The sequence below is a fragment of the Equus caballus genome, chromosome 19, assembly GCF_041296265.1.
Source record: "Equus caballus isolate H_3958 breed thoroughbred chromosome 19, TB-T2T, whole genome shotgun sequence".
Taxonomy (NCBI): Eukaryota; Metazoa; Chordata; class Mammalia; order Perissodactyla; family Equidae; genus Equus; species Equus caballus.
The window spans coordinates 54323099-54342374 of record NC_091702.1 but is presented as its reverse complement, the minus strand read 5'-3'; the positions used below and the strand labels follow the sequence as shown (position 1 = coordinate 54342374).

At 36.4% G+C, this 19276-nt stretch overlaps 1 protein-coding gene across 2 annotated transcripts in view; it reads left to right on the top strand.

Moving 5' to 3' along the window:
• ATP6V1A (ATPase H+ transporting V1 subunit A) overlaps positions 1-8231 on the top strand; it is a 56111-nt gene extending 47880 nt beyond the window's left edge. For both annotated transcript variants that reach the window (XM_001502844.7, XM_014732884.3), the window contains exons 13-15: positions 2169-2263; positions 3890-4061; positions 5848-8231. In XM_001502844.7, the coding sequence (XP_001502894.2) occupies positions 2169-2263; positions 3890-4061; positions 5848-5940 (360 nt within the window). In that variant the 3' untranslated portion in view covers positions 5941-8231. The remainder of the gene's footprint in view (positions 1-2168; positions 2264-3889; positions 4062-5847) is intronic.
• Positions 8232-19276: the final 11045 nt, after the last annotated feature.

The following is a 19276-nucleotide window of genomic DNA, read 5'->3' as shown; positions in this document are numbered from 1 at the left end:
TATGTTTCTTATTCCAAATCACGAGCATGAAATATCTTTCCATTTCTTTATATCTTCTTCAGTTTCTTTCAATATTGTCTTATAGTTTTCAGTGTATAGGTCTTTCACCTCTTTGGTTAAATTTATTCCTAGATATTTTATCCTTTGTGTTGTGATTGTAAATGGGATTTTATTCTTGACTTCTTTTTCTGCCAGTTCATTATTAGCGTTTAGAAATGCAATTGATTTTTGTAAGTTGGTTTTGTACCCTGCAACTTTGCTGTACTTGTTAATTATTTCTAATCATTTTCTGATGGATTCTTTAGGGTTGAAAAAGGACTTCTTAAACACATCTCCATATGTACAAGCAATAAAACAAAAAAAGTTTTTCGATTACATAAAAGGTAAAGATTTTTGTTCAACAAAGGCCTACTGTGGGTAACGGTAACAAAACAGATGACTGATTGGGAAAGGAAGTTTGTGATGTCTAAAACTGATGGAAATGTGCAAAGAACTGTAAGTTAAGAAGACTAGAACCCCAACAGAGATATGGGCAAAGGAAAGAGCAGACAGACTATAGAAGAGGAAACAAAAAGATTAGCAAGCCTGTGGGGAAATGTTCAAACAACATTAAGATATCATGTTACACTGGCCAGAAATTCAAATATCAGAAAGCTGGATAATCCCAAGTGTTGTGGGGCTAGAGGAACTGGTGTCCTGGTAGGAGTGTTATCTGGGGCTGGCATTGTGGAGAGCAGCGTGAGAGTACTTGCTTGTATATCCTGCGACCTAGCAGTTCTGTTTCTGGATATTTATTTCAAAAGAAATTCTCAAACAGGACCTTAAATGGACATGTGTGTGGTGGCAGGGAGTTAGAGGAAATCTGAGTGCCCTTTACTGGGGGGCAAAAGAACTACATAAGAGCTGGAAGCAGCAGATTATGTGACACACAGCAATGTGGATGGATCTCAAAAGCAAAGTGCCAAAGACACAGTAAGGCTGCTTTATATAATTAAGAATACCAGTACAAAATAAAATACACATTCCACTTGAATTTATGCAAATAAAAAGATATACATAAAACATGTTTTAATATTTACTTGTGCTTGAAAGGGGGTTAAGGATAAAAGGGATTAAAAAAAGAAAAAAGAAAAGAAGCAGAAGAGCTGAGCCTTACCTCTAAGGAGCTTAGTGCCCATCGCTAACACAAGACTGCAGTTCGCTCACTGGGCCCATCCATTTCCCACAGCTCCCAAGAAATCCACACTTGTCCGGCTGATAGGGTGTCTGCAAAATTAAAGCCTCTGAGGCAGCGCTGTTTAAGAGCGAAGCTCTGTAACAGCAATCCCGATAAAACAGCACTCAGATAAGTACATGCTGACTGTACTTCGCCTTTCCACAATTCTATACACCATGTAACGTTAAAAAAAACTTAACTGTTTATGGGCTTTGTAGATTTTCGTGAAACAAACTTAAGACTAAGAATTCAAATAATTAAGATAGCAAGCCAGGATGTGAAGAAGAAAGTGTTTCAAAAAAAGAACGTCAGGCTGTTTGTATACCCATGGTCATAGCAGCACTTATTCACGATATCTAAGAGGTACAGAAGCCCAAATGTCCTTAGATCAGTGAATGGATAAACAAAATGTGGTATACATATGTATATATGTATATACACATACACAATGGAATATTCAGCCCGAAGAGGGAAGGAAAATTCTAACACATTCTACATGGAGGAATCCTGAGGATGTTATGTTAAGTGAAATAAGCCAGTCACAAAAAGACAAATACTGTATGATTGTACTTATATAAAGTATCTAAAGGGGTGAAATTCATGGAAACAGAAAGTAGAATGGTGGTCACAAGGGGCTGGGAGACGGGGGAACGGGGAATTGTTTAATGGATATAGAGTTTCAGATTTGCAAGATGAAAAGTTATGGAAATCTGTTTCACAACAATATACTTAATGCTACTGAACTACACTTAAAAATGGTTAAGATGGTAAATTTTATGTTAAATGTTTTTACCACAATAAAAAAAAGCAATCAAAAAGCAGTTATGAATGAATTTATTAATGATAAATGATTGTGTGTTGATAATATAGTTTCCACTTGCTAATTGATTACAACCATCAGTCCCGCATTATGGGAAGTAAGTTTCTAAAAATATGTTTTTCTCTTCTCTAGGCTTCTCTAGCAGAAACAGATAAAATTACTCTGGAGGTAGCAAAACTTATCAAAGATGATTTCCTACAACAAAATGGATATACTCCTTATGACAGGTAACCTATCCTGATTTTCTTTCTTTCTTTGAGGATTTTCTATCAAGTTTTGAAAAAGGAGCTACCTACACATTAAGAACCTTTTTTTTCTCATACAGACACACTCTGACTCAATATGTAGGTTTATTTTGTGTTTTCATAGCAGACATGTAACAATCTAATATGTTCCCTTGTCTTGATTTTGCTCACTTGTCTGGTTTTGACAGTATTTTCACTCCTTATCCAACCATCTGCAGTTAGATTTAGTCATGGCTTAGTGTGCAGAACCTGGGAGCCATCGCCTCCTTCAGAAGCTTTCACCAGCTGTTACCACTGCCCATGCCTTGTACTCTCTTCCTAAGTAATTATGCTCCGCTTTCCTGCCTCGGTTCCTAAGACCCTAGTATTTGTTTCCACCAAAGTCCCTGTTAGATATCTCACCAGCCTCTGCTGCCCCTGCCCAGTGCTTGCGTTTTTCATTATTGTCTCTGCTACTACCGTGGTTTATTTAAAGTTCACATTTCTTTTTTTTTTTTAAAGATTGGCACCTGAGCTAACATCTGTTGCCAATCTTTTTTTTTTCTTTCTCCCCAAAGCCCCCCAGTACAAGGTTGTATATCCTAGTTGTATGTCCTTCTAATTGTGGCACATGGGACACTGCCTCAGCATGGCTTGCTGAGCGGTGCCATGTCCGCACCCAGGATCCAAACCAGTGAAACCATGGGCCGCCGAAGCGGAGCACGTGAACCACTCGGCCACAGCGCCGGCCCACCCATTTCTTTTAAACTTTGATAATTTGAGCCCTTTCATCACAGGCTAGCTTTTCTCCCTCAAATCATATTTGGCCCCATGTAAGACTGAAGAGGGCACTGAAGAAATAGAAAGGTTACCAGAATGTAGGACAAGCAGAAAATATGACAATATAGTCAGTACGGCTCAAAAATCTTGATCAGGAACTTAAGCTCTAGCAACCACCCACACAAAGATAACAAGGGGAAAAGTTTTGGAAAGACTGTAAGTGAATGCATGAAATTGTGTATGCCAATGTGTTTAAGCGTGTCCAAAAGTTGACGTGAATGCATGTGATCCAAGTGGACTATTAACTTGTGTGCTTTCCTCATTAAAAGGTACGGGTAACTGAAAATGAGCACGTTAGTGGGGGCGAGGGACACTATGAACTGTAGGAAATTACAGTTTCCTGCTTTGCTATTATTCATTAGACCTTAACCCACTGTCACAGGGGAGTCTTTATAACTCAAGTGATTTTACCATTTGGGTTATTCCTTTAACTGCGTTGTACAAAACAAACCCCCAGAGAGTCGTGAGATTGTAGCAATACTGTTTCATTGTTCTTCCTGTTTGATTATTGTAACAAATAAAAATAAGCATCACTCTTAAAATAAATAAAAGAATACTTGTCTCTGTCTATCCGTCCACCCCATATCCTGAGGCGTCTCTGTCTAAAAACTCTGGTTAAATAGTTATTGGTGTTTTTATTCCCTATATTTCATCCAATAAATATAAGTAGTCTGCATATTTAAATAAGGAAGCCAATGCTCTGGTATTTTATAGGTGAAGTTTTATACAAAGTCTGAAGCTGCTTTGGATTTTGTTTTTGTTAATTATTTTGACTTTCATTTACCCTAGGTTCTGCCCGTTCTACAAGACAGTGGGGATGCTGTCCAACATGATTGCATTTTATGATATGGCCCGTAGAGCCGTTGAAACCACTGCCCAGAGTGACAATAAAATTACATGGTCCATTATCCGTGAGCACATGGGGGAGATCCTCTATAAACTTTCCTCCATGAAATTCAAGGTATATTTTGTTTCTACTGTAACTTTTACTAGTAGGAAATTTTTTTTTTAATTTTTCAATCATTTGAGTCTCAAACCTGTTATGTGAAACATGCATTTATCCTTTTCATACATGCTCAGGTTATGTAAACCCAGAAAAGACCTCAAAGTTATGTTCAAATAGGAATTCTAGTGATAAAAATTATAGTATGTCATGTCTAAAATAAATGCTGACTTGTTTTCCTGTTTTTCTTAACTGCCAGGCAATTTAGAGCTAAAAGCATTGCTGAGCAGCAATTACCTTACCTCAAGTACCTATTAACATCTACCCACCATGTTTGTCTGAAATGTCTTCTGTTGTTTGCTTCTTTTAAGTATCTTATCACACATCATTTTTAAGTGGACTCTCATTCTTTTGGAAGTATACAAGACGTAAATAGACAAATGAAATTGTTGGTAGAAACTCAAATGTGTAAGAATCTTTTTAAAATAATTGATCCGTTGAATTGTATTTGATGATTTCTAAGTCATGACATCCAAGTATACTTACTAATCACCTTTTGAGAAATTTAGAATGATTCTCTGAATGGGTCTTAAATATATAATGTTTATTTACACTATAGGTTGAAAATAAATCTGTACAAATAGACACTACTGTATCAAGAATTGAAAAATATTCACACCCTTTGAATCCTGTCATTCCACTTCAAAACTTATAACCCAAGGAAATAAGCAGAAATTTTTTATATGTATATATGTAAAAGGTTGTTTATTAAACTTCTTAAATGTCATCCAAGAGTGAACAGAGCCAACAGTACATTATAGGATGTACATTATGGCAAGAATGTTATGAAGGCATTAACATCTTTTTTTCAAAAAATATCCAAAGACATGAGGAAATGCTTATGGTACAATGAGTGAAAAAAATCGGGTTACCAGGAAATTCCATATGTAATTTGAACCAAATTTTATTTTTAAAAGTTACATGTATTCATAGGAAAAAGATACAAAAAAATATATGCAATAACAATATAATAGTGATGGTTTCTGGTAGTATGATTAAAGGTGATATCTTTTTTCTACTTATATATGCATTGTATCAAATTAACATCCCAGTTATTTTTTAATGTCCTTAGATAGTCTTCTGTAGCATTGTTTTATGGACAGAGAGAAATATTTTACTATTCTTAGGCATTTAGGAATTTCCAGTTGTTGGTATGGACAGCTTGTTCATGTAGTTGATTTTATGTATTTTTCTAGTATAGGTTTCCAGAAGAGGAACGATTGGATCAGAGATCTTAAATATTTTAAAGTTTCTTTTATACATATTACTCAAATTGCTTTCCATGGATTTTAAATTTGGTGCATTTTAAGATTGTTTCTAAAATTTTACTTCCCTGTCCCAATGTGATACTACCAGACCTTGAATAGTAAATTCTGTTTTGACTAAATTAATTCCAACTATCATACACGTGCAGTGGAATGCATCTAATACATGATGCTGCCTAATTTCCCAATATTTTGCATATTGTTGAGGATAAATCCATTGGTCATTGAATACAATTAGCAGACAAAATACAAAACTGAAATTTTGTCTTCTTTCTGTTTGGTTGGAGTATTACTCCATTTATACATTTCTACCCTTAAAAGAAAAAAGGAAAATAAGGGTAATTTTGACTCCTGCCTGTGTTTTACCAGTGTACCTGACTTAACCCAATACTCAAAATATAGTAAATATAAGTAACTTACTACATATTCTGAAAATTCTTTTCCAAAGGTAAATTGAATTCTGTAATGTCTTTTTTCAGGATCCAGTGAAAGATGGTGAGGCAAAGATCAAAGCCGACTATGCACAACTTCTTGAAGATATGCAGAATGCATTCCGTAGCCTTGAAGATTAGAACTGTGATTTCTTTCTTCCTTTTCCTCAGCAAGCTCTCATATGTGTATATTTTCCTCAATTTCTCATCTCAAATCATTTGCCTCTTTATTGTGCAGCTTTGAGACTAGTGCCTACGTGTGTTATCATTTGTTTCCCTGTTTATTTGGTAGGTCTTATATAAACAGACATTCCTTTGTTCCAGTGTTTGAAGGGCCTCCCTGATCCTTTCTCCGAAGTGGTGAATGTGATAAACATGATGTACGATGGCTGCACTACTGTAAACTCGCACTTAGGGCCACGGCCCTCTGCGTCCTGGGTTTGCCCTTTCCTCATTGCTGTTAAATTGTAAACAGGACTACTGCATGTGCTCTCTTCACAGTGGATTTGGAATGGAAGGCCAGATTTCTATACATTTTGACAGGTACTCTGTGAAATGACTCAGTATCAATGTGATAAGGCTATCTGCAGCTTAGTGGTTTGCTAAGTAACTGCTTTGCAGGAAATAATTGCTTTTTCAAAACATGAATGATTAATCTTCCAGTTATGCATTGCTTCTCCCAGTATAAATCAGGATTATTTATGGGAAACTGTTGGGAACTATCCTGTTCAAAACAGGCATTTGTGGGGCTCAGCACAATATGTGAATCAGTACCCTCTGAAAAAGTGAAAAAGGAGCCAAGTGGTCAAACTTAGATTAACATCATTTGTTAAAGCATATTTTGTATCATTAGGAAAAATTCAGTATCAAGAATTATTCTACTGCGTTACTGGTAAATTCTTTTTAAAATTACATTTAAAACAATCACTGAGAACTTGATCCACATCACACCCTCTTTCTTTTCCTCAAATGTCTTAGAAGCCTCAGCTTCTAAGAATCATGTGACGGTGGGATGGGCAGTAAAATGCCACAGAGAATATATTTAGTTGTGGTTAGAGGCTTTTGCACCTTTAAGGACCAGCTGGACTGTAGCGGTTCTTGGGGCCAGAGTGGCATTATGTTTTTACAAGATACATGTGTCACGTGTTTGCATTTTTGTTTCCTTATTGAATTTTTGAACAACCAGTTTACCAATTGTAGAAAATAGTACTTTTCATGTGGTTTTTGATTCATTGGCTCAAAAGATTGCTCAGAGTATCTTTAGCCAAAGCAGCACAACAGCTTCCATTTTGTAATAGGAATGAAATTAATTCTTGTATCTGCTGATAACAGAATCTGGGTCATGTGAAAAAAAGATCATTTCATCCTGTCTTTTAAGTATATGTTTAAAATAATAATTTCTGTATTTGTATAATAAGGCACACAGCAGAAAAGCTCTGAGAGCAACAATTTCCCATTCACTCTTTCGGACCAATAGTACTGGTACCATTGCTTCCTCTTTGGGAATAGGGAAGGGTATATGAACATATCTAACAGCCTCAAATACCCAAATGTGATAGCATAAATAAAGTATTTATTTTATGCCTCAGTATGTTATTATTTAAATTTTTAGGTAATGTATTTCTCTTGGTCTGTTAAGGAAAGATGTAATCTGTAGAGAATTCAGCTATAGTTTGTTTAAATCCTTGCAGATTGCATGTCCTGACAGTGGCCTGCTATACAGGATAGGTATTCTTCCATGCAACTTCTTTTAACCTTTCAGAATATTGGAAGAGAAAAATGATGCAATGATTTGTTGAGATATGGACTTAATGGTGCTGCTTAATCAGTTTGCTTCCAGTGTGGCCTCCTACCCGGAGGCCCTAAGACCAGTGGACGTTCAAAGGATTTCAAAAACTTTCTATTCCTACCTTATACCTACCAGCAAACTAGGACTGTGATAGTAATGAATGATACAGTGAAGAAAGTTCGACCAGGTTTGTTGTCTGCTGTTCTGAATTTGCAGTGTACATTCTTACTCCTTTTTAAGAATGTTGATGTATGAGTGTGAAGATGCTAGAGAAACTGTGCTCAGATATTCCTTGTCAGTGTCCCTTCACCTGTATGTTGTGGAACTTCAGATTGGTCATTGATCATATTTCTTTAGTAAGAATGTGTTAAAATTACAACAGTCTTTTAAAAAGATGATGCAGTTCTATATTTATTGTGCTGTGCCTGGTCCTAAGTGCAGCCAGTTAAACAAGTTTCATACGTATTTTTCCAGTGTTAAATCTTACACATTGTACCCTTTGGAAATGTCCTTCCATCCTGAAGAACGAATAGAAGAGGCCATATATATTGCCTCCCTATCCTTGAGATTTCACTATCTTTATGTTAAAAGTTGTGTATAATTGTTAAAATCTATGAAAGAATAAAAAGTGGATTTAAATTAACATTTTTTTCTTTTGTGTGTGTGTGTGTGTGTGGCAAGACCTGCTAAAAAACAATGTACATTGTTGTATTTTGACTTACTGTTTTCAGTGTGAACTTTAAAATGTTTTATTTCTCCCTTTCTTTATAGATTGTCACTTGAGATCCTGAAATTGAATTGGGGCCCTCAGTATAGACTGCAAAAAGTTCTGTAATCGTGTACCACTATGATTTGGAAATATGGTATACAGAATCCCATATCATTCTGAATATTACTTTAAATTGAAAAGTGAATGGTTTCTTAAAATACACTTATAAATTAAAGGAGATTAGCGGACTCATCTCTATTTTTGGCAAATGAACTAAAGCTTGTAATTCATGATTTTGCAAGCCAAATTATAAGCTCTAATGGAGCAACATGTTACTTGGGACATATTTTATTTCCATAAGTGTATTTTTAACAATTTCCAAGGGAGTGAAGAAGCAGTGTGGAATGAACAACTCTGTATTGCTATGGAATGCCAAGTTTAAGTAGAGAAATATTTAAAAATTCACAGGAAAGCTTATTCATTATAGAATGTTTGGGTAATTTTTAGTCCATTTGATAATATCCCAAAATGTTCAGGTTATTAGTTTTAATGTATTGCTGCAATCTCAGAGCTCAAAGAAGGGAACCAACTTTCCCAGGTGAGGCATGATAAAATGCCACTGAAGTTGTTCTACGGGCTTCCTCTGAGTTTGAGTTCCCCCAGAAGTTGACTCTGAGATAAGTGTTAGAGTGCAGGCAGGTTATTTGGGGTGTTATCCTAGGAAACACCAGTAGAAGAGTAGAGAATTGAGGCAAAATTGAAGAAAGCCAATGAAAGTGTTCATTATCCAGCAAATCAACACTTTGGACTATTGAGCACATGGCTGCTGGGGCATCCTGGGAGCAGTTGAAGAATATGCTCCTCAGTTATCCCAGGGTGCAAGGGAACTAGAGCGCATTCATCCGTCATTGATTGACAACCAGCTCCTGTCAATCATCCCTTGAAGGCTGTTCCCACAAAGACAGGGAAAGTCAACGCCCAGCACATGCATGTAGGTAGAGCAGGCACTGGTGGCCGCAGAAAACCCTCTGCAAAGAGATCTAGGTGTGAGCAGTTGGGCGGTCAGACTGGTGTGCACTGAGATGGGGGTCACGGCCAGGGAGATTTAGGTGGGCACTACTAGCAGCTGCTTTGGGTCTCTTAAGAACCCAGAGGCAAAACGATCATTCAATCAGAACTGGAAAGCCATTGTTATGCAAAATAAGGAAGCACCCTGTAAAAGGGTCAGGACACTCTTTGAAAAGAGTTTTTTTAAAAGAGAAGACTTTTTTAAAGAGCAGATAGTACACACACCGGTCATGGTTATAAATAGGGAGATGTGGGGTTTAATGCTCCTGAAAGTAAAGCAGCTTCTTAGATTAATGGAGATTTTGATCATTTATTCCAACCCCCTCATTAATACAGAAGAGGAAATTGAAGTCCAGAAAAGTTGCCCAATGTCACACAGCTACTTAATATCAGAATTGAGTCCTCCTGATTTCTGGTGTCTCCTTGCAGTAAATCATACTTTATATCTTTTCCTTAGGAAGGCACTTCTCATCTAGAGCCAAGAAGTTGGGTTGAATAAATGTCAGATAGATAAAATAACCAGAAGAAAAGTAGGGAGGAATGACTGGCTAGGCAAGGTGGTCGTGGACAGCGTGATGACTCATTTATTTTAAGACGGAAAACGTGACTGAGAAACTTAGAGTTTGAGCCAGAGTTTAGGAAGATGAATCTAGAAGTTCAACCATTTTTACTAAAATTACCTAGACGTCTTCAAAGTGGGTAGGAACAAAAATATAAACAATAATAAATATCTTACAAAGGACTATATGCAGAATATGTAAAGAACTCCTACAAGTGAAAAAAAAGGAAGGATCTTAATAGATAAGTGGGTGAAAGGCTTGGACAGGCACTTCACAAAATGGCCAGTTGATATTTGAGATACTCAGCTTCTAGTCATCAGGGAAATACAAATTAAAATTACAATATGATACCATTACATACTCACCAGAAGGTCTGAAATGGAAAGGAGAGAGAATACCTAGTGTTGGTGAGGATGTGGAGCAACTGGAACTGTCATACATTTTTGGTGGGAGTGTAAATTTGTACAACCACATTGGAGAACATTCTGATCGTATCTACAAAGTTGAATTAGGAATACCTAGTGATGTGTGAATCCCATTCCTAGGTCTATGCACAAGAGAAATGCGTACGTATATGTGTTACTAAAAGAAACATACCAAAAAGTTCATAGCAGTACTATTTGTAATAGTTCCAAACTGGACACTACCTAGATGGCAGTTTAGAAGAACGGATAAGTAAATTGTAAAATACTATACAGAAATGAGAGTTAATGCAACAACATGCATGAATCTCACAAACGTAATATTTAGTTAAGCGAAACAAAAGAATATATACTGCATGATTCCGTTTATATAGAATTCAAAAACATAAAAGTAATATATGGTGTTTGAAGTCAGGATCTGAGTTAGACCTGGTGAGGAAGGGGGGGGTTAACAAAAGGAGGGTGGCAGATGGGGGTACTTCTGGGGTGTCGGGAATGTTCTAAGTTGATGTGGGTCCTGTTTACATGAGTGTGTTCATTTTGAAAACATCACACACATGATTCAAGCACTTTCCTGTATGTGTGTCATACTTAATAAGTTTACCAAAAAAAAAAAAATAATAATGATTACACTGAAGAGATTTCTATTTATTGAAAGTAGTTTTGCACTAAAGAAATGTACAGTGGTGGTTTGAAAATGCTTTTAAATGTTGCTGAATAATAAAATGATCACGTTTTTGTTTGTTTGACTTTTAAACCTGTACTTTTCTAGCAGTGGGGATAGATTTGAATTTTTCAGTTCAGGAACTCTCAGTTCCCTTTGCAACCAGTAACTTTGCCAGACAGCTGACCAGGATTTGGGGTGTAGTCTGTCCTTGGAACAGAGTGAAGCTAAGCACAGCACACCGTCAGGATGCTGCTGCCCTCATTAACGGTGCTGTAGCCAGGTGCTTAGAAATGTGTCTTCAGGTGTCCGTGACTACACATCACAGTCCTCAAAGCAGCAATGGATAGCTGTTAAAAGAAGGTTTGATGTTTTGAACAATCATATATATCTTAATTAGCTGTTTCCTAAACTTGTCTGAATATAAGAGACATGGGACTGCATTAATGATATGGATTCCGCGGCCGGCACCACACCAACTCACTTGGAACCTCTATTCTAAGGGAAGGATATAGAAATCAACTTAACGAACATCTCAGGGAATTCTTACCATGGGGCAAGTTTTAGGAAGCAGGTGTCTTTTTCAGCGCATAGATGTGAAAGGTAACACAGGAGACTTAAATTTAAATAAGCATTCAGAGGAATGTTAACTGTTTTTACCGCAATCTCAGTCTTAGGAGACTTTGCTGAGCCATGTGTCCTTTAGGACATCCCTTGTCACCGACTTTAAACAGTGCTCAGCTGAGTCGCACATTCTGACAGATTCACGGTAGCCTGGCAGGAGGGCAACGTTTTTGTAAACCCTGAAATTTGAGCAGTAATCATTGTTATATTTGTGCATTTCAGACAGGAGTCTGTTAACGGTAGTTTCAGGTATTTACCGAACGGACCAGCCGCTTCTCTTCTGCCCATTTCATTACGCGCAGGAGATTTCAAAAAGGAATCAAAACTCTGTGACGTATTTGAATTTTGTCAACACACAGGCTTAGTTTGTGAATGTAATTATAAAAGAGTATCGAGTTCCATTTTTAAAAAACAGCATTTATCCTGAAATTTAAGACTCCTTTTCTTTAATCCACTAAGATGATGTTTCAGTGTGATTTTCAAGCATCATCTGAATAGCTCTTGTATTGTAGCTTCCAAATAGCTGGTACATCTAGCATTTACCTGATGACTTAAAATTGCACTAGGAATTTCAGACACCTTGTATAACAACCAACTTGCCTTCAATCACACAAAATCATATTCATTGCCTTTATTTTTAAATTGTATGCTTTATTTTATAGTCTTCATAGAGACCTTTTGACACCTGTCCTAAAATGCTTTAGGACAGTATTTCCTCAAGTGTGGTGGTACAGTTTGGTATCTTTAGAAACAGATGCTGAGATGGAGATGGTGGTACAAGTTGTTTATCTGGAATCAACACTTGAGAAAGGAGCGGGGCAAAGCAGGGATGGGCGTAGAGGAAGTCAAAATACAAAGCAGGCCTGACAAAGCCTTGGCCACTGCTGTGGGAAGCTCTGGAGCAAATGTTGCCCGTCAGAGTTGACATGCATTAGGCTGAAACGGCCGGGCCTTGTTACTCCTGCCTCTCTCAGGGTCCAGGTTCAGGCCACCCTGTGAGGATGTGTCCTCAGGTGAGGTGGGATCATCGGCGAGACCTGACCTGGAAGGAGTTGACAGGTGGAGGCTGTCAGCTGACCACCCTCCTGTCATCTGGGCAACAAGTCTTTCCCTGAAGGGAGACCAGCGCAGCACAGCTGTGTGGGCGTGAGATGGTTTTCAGAGGGGGATCGATGAGTATACATCTTAATGTATAAAAGCAAACATTTAGTACTTCATATCCAAGATTTCAAGGATTTGCTTGAGGAGGAGGCCAAACTAGTAAATATTTTTTAAGTGAGTCATTTCTAAAGAAAAATGTTAAGTATAGAAAATTACAGACAATAAGAAGATATGGCAAAAATCATGAAGCAACCTTGAAACCAGAAATTTCAGCAAACCTGCTTGTAAGTTAAAAGCTGGACTGATTGTTTTAGTGCCTGTTAAAATGTAAGTGCTTACTGAATACTTTTAAAAGGCCCCAACGTTGGCCTGATTCCATAGAGAAACTCATCATCAAATGCAAAACCGTTCAGGAGGTGACTAATTCAAAAATAATAAAACATATTTCTTGACATTTGACTGTTACTTAGTCAAAAAGTTAAAGTTAAAAATTAAATAAAATAGAATAAACTAAGACACCATTTCACATATATTTCTTTCCTGTAGCAGCACGAAGTGGATTACTTTGATTAAACCAGTGCCAGTTCAGCTTGAGAATTCACTCTTACTGTGCTCTTTCGTAATAACCATAATTAAATAAATGCCTGTTATTCATAGAGTTGCTCAGGAAAGAAATAACACAACATACCTCTGCAGCTGGTCTGTTTCTTTGAGGCGTCTTTAGGGCTTCCCAAAGGGAGTTTTGCCACATTGCCTGTGTTCTATCCCAAATTCAGTGACCAACTTATTTAAGACATCCATTCATTAGATTATAACTTTACTTAGAATTCTTGCCCCCCCCCCCCCCGCAATGGCCTATGTCATAGCAAGAGTCACCTGTACTATATCCTCAAAATATATTTTCATGAGAAAATTAACACCTAGAAACTTTGTAAAGAGAAACACAGACTATTGAATCTACAGATTGAGCAGAATGGGAAATATGTACCTTGATTTTACAGTAAGTTGGGATGAAATATAAACAACAGAAATTTAAATATTATGAACTGAAGCTTTTAAAATTACACTTCATTAAAATAACTTACTCCATAAACACAACAGGAGCAAGCGAAAAAGATGAGCCTGCTTTCTGAGAAAAGAATTCCTGAATTACAGCTACGTGATATGTTTAACTAAATGACGCAAATGTGTATTTCTTTCCAGAGCTTTAAAACATAGCTGGTCGCATTACCATACCCATCATCTCCTGAGAACTTCGCTGCAACAATTAGCTCATACTTAAAATATCATCAATTGCTCTTGTTCCAGTTGTTTCTTACCCCTTTGTCTAATAGAGAAAAAATATCATGGTCAGTAAGAGCATAAGGTCTTAAGTTGGACTGTCTATTTTCAAATCCCAACTCTGCTACTTACTAGCTTAACAACCTTGAGCAATCAACTTAGCCTCTCGGCTTTCTCGTCTGTAAAATAGGGATGATCAAAATATCTGCTTGTTTTAGTTATGATTAGCTTCAGCTTGAGTGACAGAAATCCAAAATAAAGTGGTTAAAATACGATTGAAGTTTCTTTCTTTCACGTAAGTAAGCATTCCAGGTAAGGCAGATAATGATCTTCAGGTACCTGAGTTTGTTCTTCTCCATCCTCAATACATGTCTTCCATGTTATAGCCCAAGGTGGCTGCTCCAGCTCCTGCCTTCAAGCCTACATAGCATATTCCAAACATCAGGAATACGAAGAACAGGTCCTTTCCCTTTAAGGGCATTTCTATTAAGGTATGATTGACCAGTACTTAGTTACAAGGCCATGCCTATCCGAAAAGGAAAGTGGGAGATGTAGCCTTTATTCCAGGCAGCCATGAACCAATGCAAAGATTAGGATTTCTCAATGATGGTGGCATCATCCCTCGGGGTCTTGGAAATTTATGAAGGTCTTTAAAATGTGTCACAATGAATGTGTGTGTGTGTGTGTGTGTGTGTGTGTGTGTGTGTTGAGTGGAGAGTTCTTTGCCAGTGATATTTAGTGGGTGGGGCCAAAGACACTAGATATTTTGAAATGTGAAGGAATGAAGAATCACCCTGTATCCTGCACAGATCTCACATATTCCACTAGACATTTTCATAAGCTTAACATTTGCTGATAATTATCTGTGCCTACATGAATAGAAGTTCTAAATTTTAATATCGTTAAATTTATCCCTCCCTTGTGATTGGTACTTTTCTTGTGTCTTGTGTTTGAAAATCCTGAAATTCATGAAGATATTCTCTAATATTATCTTCTAAAATTTATATTATTTGTCTTTCACATTTAGGTATGATAGAAAGTGAATGCCTGTTCCATGTGAGTGCCCTGTCTTCTTAGAATCAGGGACTCTAAAGTCCATCCTTTCCCCATGGCTACGTAGCACCACTTCTACCAGAAGTCGTGTCCTTAGAAGTGGGGAATTTCTCTATTCTTTGTCATTGGTCATATTTGTCTATCCTTGTACTATTACTACTCTGTGTTTGTTACTGTAGTTTTATAATAAGTTTGGATGTATAGTAGGACAAATCTTACCTCTTTGTTGTTCTTTGAATTTATCTTGGTTATTCTTTGCAATTCTGTATAAATTTTAGAACAAGATTGTAATTTTAATTAGAATAGATTTAATGTAAATTTGAGAGATATTTGACATTTAAAAATATTGAGTATTTCAATCCATGAACATGGTACATCAATCCATTTATTTTTATCTTCTTTAAAGTTTCTTAATAATTATTTATAAAAATTTTTTTAAAAAGAAGCCTGGTACAACTCTTGTTAGATTTATTCTTAAGCACTTAATTTTTTTATAAGCAATGCATATATTTATTTAGCTATTTAAACATATATATTTATAAAAATAATATATTTAATATAATATATTATATATATAAATATATATAAATAAATATCTTATTATTAAATAGTATATATATATTTCTTTGCTGAGGAAGATTCACCCTGAGCTAATATCTGTGCCAATCTTCCTCTATTCTGTGTGTGGGTCACCACCACATTGTGGCTGCTGACGAGTGGTGTAGGTCTGGGCCCAGGAACCAAACCTGGGCTGCCGAAGTGCAACACATCGAACTTAACCACCAGGCCTTGGGGCCAGCCCCTAAAAGTATATTTTTTAAAACAGGCATAAGGAACGGGGACTTGAACAGATATTTGTACACCCACATTCATAGCAGCATTATTCACAATCACCAAAATATGGAAGCAACTCAAGTGTTCATTGATGGATGAATAGATAAATAAAATGTAGTATATATACACAATGGAATAGTATTCAGCCTTAAAAACAAAGGAAATTCTGACACATGTTACAAGGCAGATGAACCTTGAATACATTATGCTAAATGAAATAAGCCAGTCACAAAAGGACAAATAAACTGTATGACTCCACTTACGTGAGGTTCCTATAGCTGTCAAATTCATAGACGGAAAGTATAATGATGGCTGCCAGGAGCTGGGGGAAAGAGATATGGGGAATTCTTGTTTAATGAGTATGGCGTTTCAGTTTGGGAAGATGAAAAAAGTCCTGGAGATGGTGGTGGTATTGGTTGCACAATAATGTGAATGTACTTAATGCCATTGAATTGTATACCTAAAACCGTAAAAATGATGAACTTTATGTAATGTATATCTTATGATAATAAAATTCAAAAATGAAAAAAAAAACTGGTATAAGGTATATTCCTCAGAGGTGACTATTTATTTTTGTTTGTTTATACTTCTGGAAATTCCCCATACACACAAATACATACTTAAAAGCACTCAGAAATATAACATACATATTATTCCGTATCTGGTTTCTTTTTTTACTTAATAATATATGTTGGAAAGCTAACCATTTGGCTGCATAAATTTTTATATCGTTCCTTATAAAGGCCAAGTAATGATACATTGTATGGCTATGTCATTGTTTATTTTTATTTATTTTTAAATTTTTAATTAAACTTTGAGACAATTATAGATTTACAGGCACTTGTAAGAAATAATACAGAGATAACATGTATCCTTTATTCAGTTTCCCCCAATGGTAACATCTTGCAAAAGTGTAGTATAATATCACAACCAGGACAATGTTACTGATACACCTCACCAGTCTCATTCAGATTTCACCAGGTTTACTTCTACTGGGGTGTGTGGATTTAGTTCTATGCAATTTGATCACATATGTAGGTTCAGGTATCTACCACCAGTCAAAATACAGAATAGCCCCATCACCACAAAGATCCTTGCTATTGACCCTTCGTAACCACGCCTCCCTCCCTCCTACCATTCTCTTACCTCCCAACCCATCCCTAACCCCTTGTAACTACATCACTTAATTTTTACAAAACATTTATCAGGAAAAATTTCAAATATCCAGAAAAGTAGAGATAATAGTATAATGAACCCAAATATACCAATTATTAATATTTTGCCACATTGTATTATTTTTCTGAACTATTTTAAAGTAAACCATACACATCATGACATTTCTCCACCAAATATTTCAAAACCCATCAGCAAAAACTAAGGGCTTTTTTTTATATAACCACAATACCTAACAATTGCATAACCACAATTATCCTACATAACAAAAGTAATTCCTTAATATTATTTAATTTTAATAATAAATATTATTTAATATGCAGATGGTGTTCAAATTTCCCCAATGGTTTTTAAACAAATTCTTAGATTTTTTTTTTCAGATCAGAACCTGAATGAGACCCACACATCGCATTTAGTTGTTATGTGTCTTAAGTTTTTGTGAATCCGGAGTAGACCTCCCTTTGTTCATGTCATTGATTTGTTAAAGAAACTGGTCCTTTGTCCTGAAGCAAACCCCATATTCTGGATCTAATTGCTTCCTCATGGTCTTATTTATTTTCTTACTTCATCCTCTTCGTATTACGCATGTTAATATACATGGTATCTCTTTAAATAATCTTTTATTGAAATATAACTTACAAACAGAAAGTGCACAAATCTTTTGTATGCAGCTTGAATTTTCACAAATGAATACCATGAGTAAATAACAGCCAGATTTACAATTAGATCATAGGGTCATCCACAAGGCCCTTGTAGCCACTAACCCACCCCAAAGATCTAATGACGTGGCATCTATATTTGAATGTTTTATGAATGGGATTATAAGAATGTTTCTCTTTTACCTGGCTTCTTTCATTCTGAACTATATTTGTGAGAACCACCCACGCTTTTGCATATAGCAGTAGTTATTTCATTTTCATCAATCTATAGATTCAATTGTGTGGCTATATCATTAGTTATTAGTTTTACTGATGATAAATATTTGAGTTGGTTCAATTTTGGGGCTATTGCAGATACTATTGCTGTGAATATTCTTTCATGTGTCTTTGGTGCACATATGAATGCATATTTTGGGCATAGCCCAAGGAGTGAAAATGCTATGTCATACTAATGCTTATGTTCCACTTTAGTAGATATTGACAATTTTCCAAGTGGTTGTGGCAATATACCCTCCCAACAACAGCAAATGAGAGTTCCAGTTCCCTGCATCCCCATCAACACTTGGTATTGTCAATCTTTTTAATCTAGCCCATCTGTGGTGAGTGGTGACATGTCATTGTTTTAATATGCATTTTTCTGGTGGTTAATGAAATTGAGTACAATTCATGTTTATTGGATATATGAAACACCTGTTCAAGTATTAGTCCCATTTTAAAATTGAGTTGTCTTGCTTTTTCTGGTGGACTTACAGTTGTTTTAGATTATGGATGCAAGTCCTATGACAGTTACATGTGTTTAAAAAAACCCATGCACGTGTGTATGCGTGTGTGTATTAAAACTGCTCAGAGGTTTAAATGTTTTCAGCCAACCCGTCCACTTTAACGTCCTCATATTTCTTCTAATGGTTTTAGCAGCCATTGATGACCACTGTCTTGATCAGGGCTGTGCAGTAGAACTTTCAGCTGATGGAAATGTTCTAAATCTGTGCTCTCAATAGAGTAGCCACTAATCAATTGAGCATTTGAAATGTGGTAGTGTGACTGAGGAACTGAATTTGAATTTTAATCAATTTAAATTTAAATAGCAAATTGTGGTTAATGGTTGCTGTACTGGAGAGTACAAGTCTAGATCCATTATTTCATACTTTCGATATCCAATTTTAGCATGCCTTCTATAGCTGGGGTTCTTCTATGAAAAAGGACTTCCAGGATGGTTTTGAACTAAAGTCACAGCTTGAAGCTTCTTTGGACCACCTAGGTAGTGTGTGTATGGTCTGCAAAGCAGCAAAATCTTTGGTTTATAACTGCAAATTTTCAGATATGCGCTCCCCAACCCACCTTCTAATCTCTTGGAGGCAAGAGCTTGGGATGGGTTTTCTTCAAGTTCCCTCCTGGCTTTACGGGGAGGTGGTTGCCCATTAGACTCTCCACACTGGGGCTTTGTCTTCTGTCATTCTCACAACCAGGCCTTGAAAACTAAACCTTAGGGTTTGGCCGGATTTAGGACAAAAGCAGCTTTATTGCTTCGCTCATTTTTCTG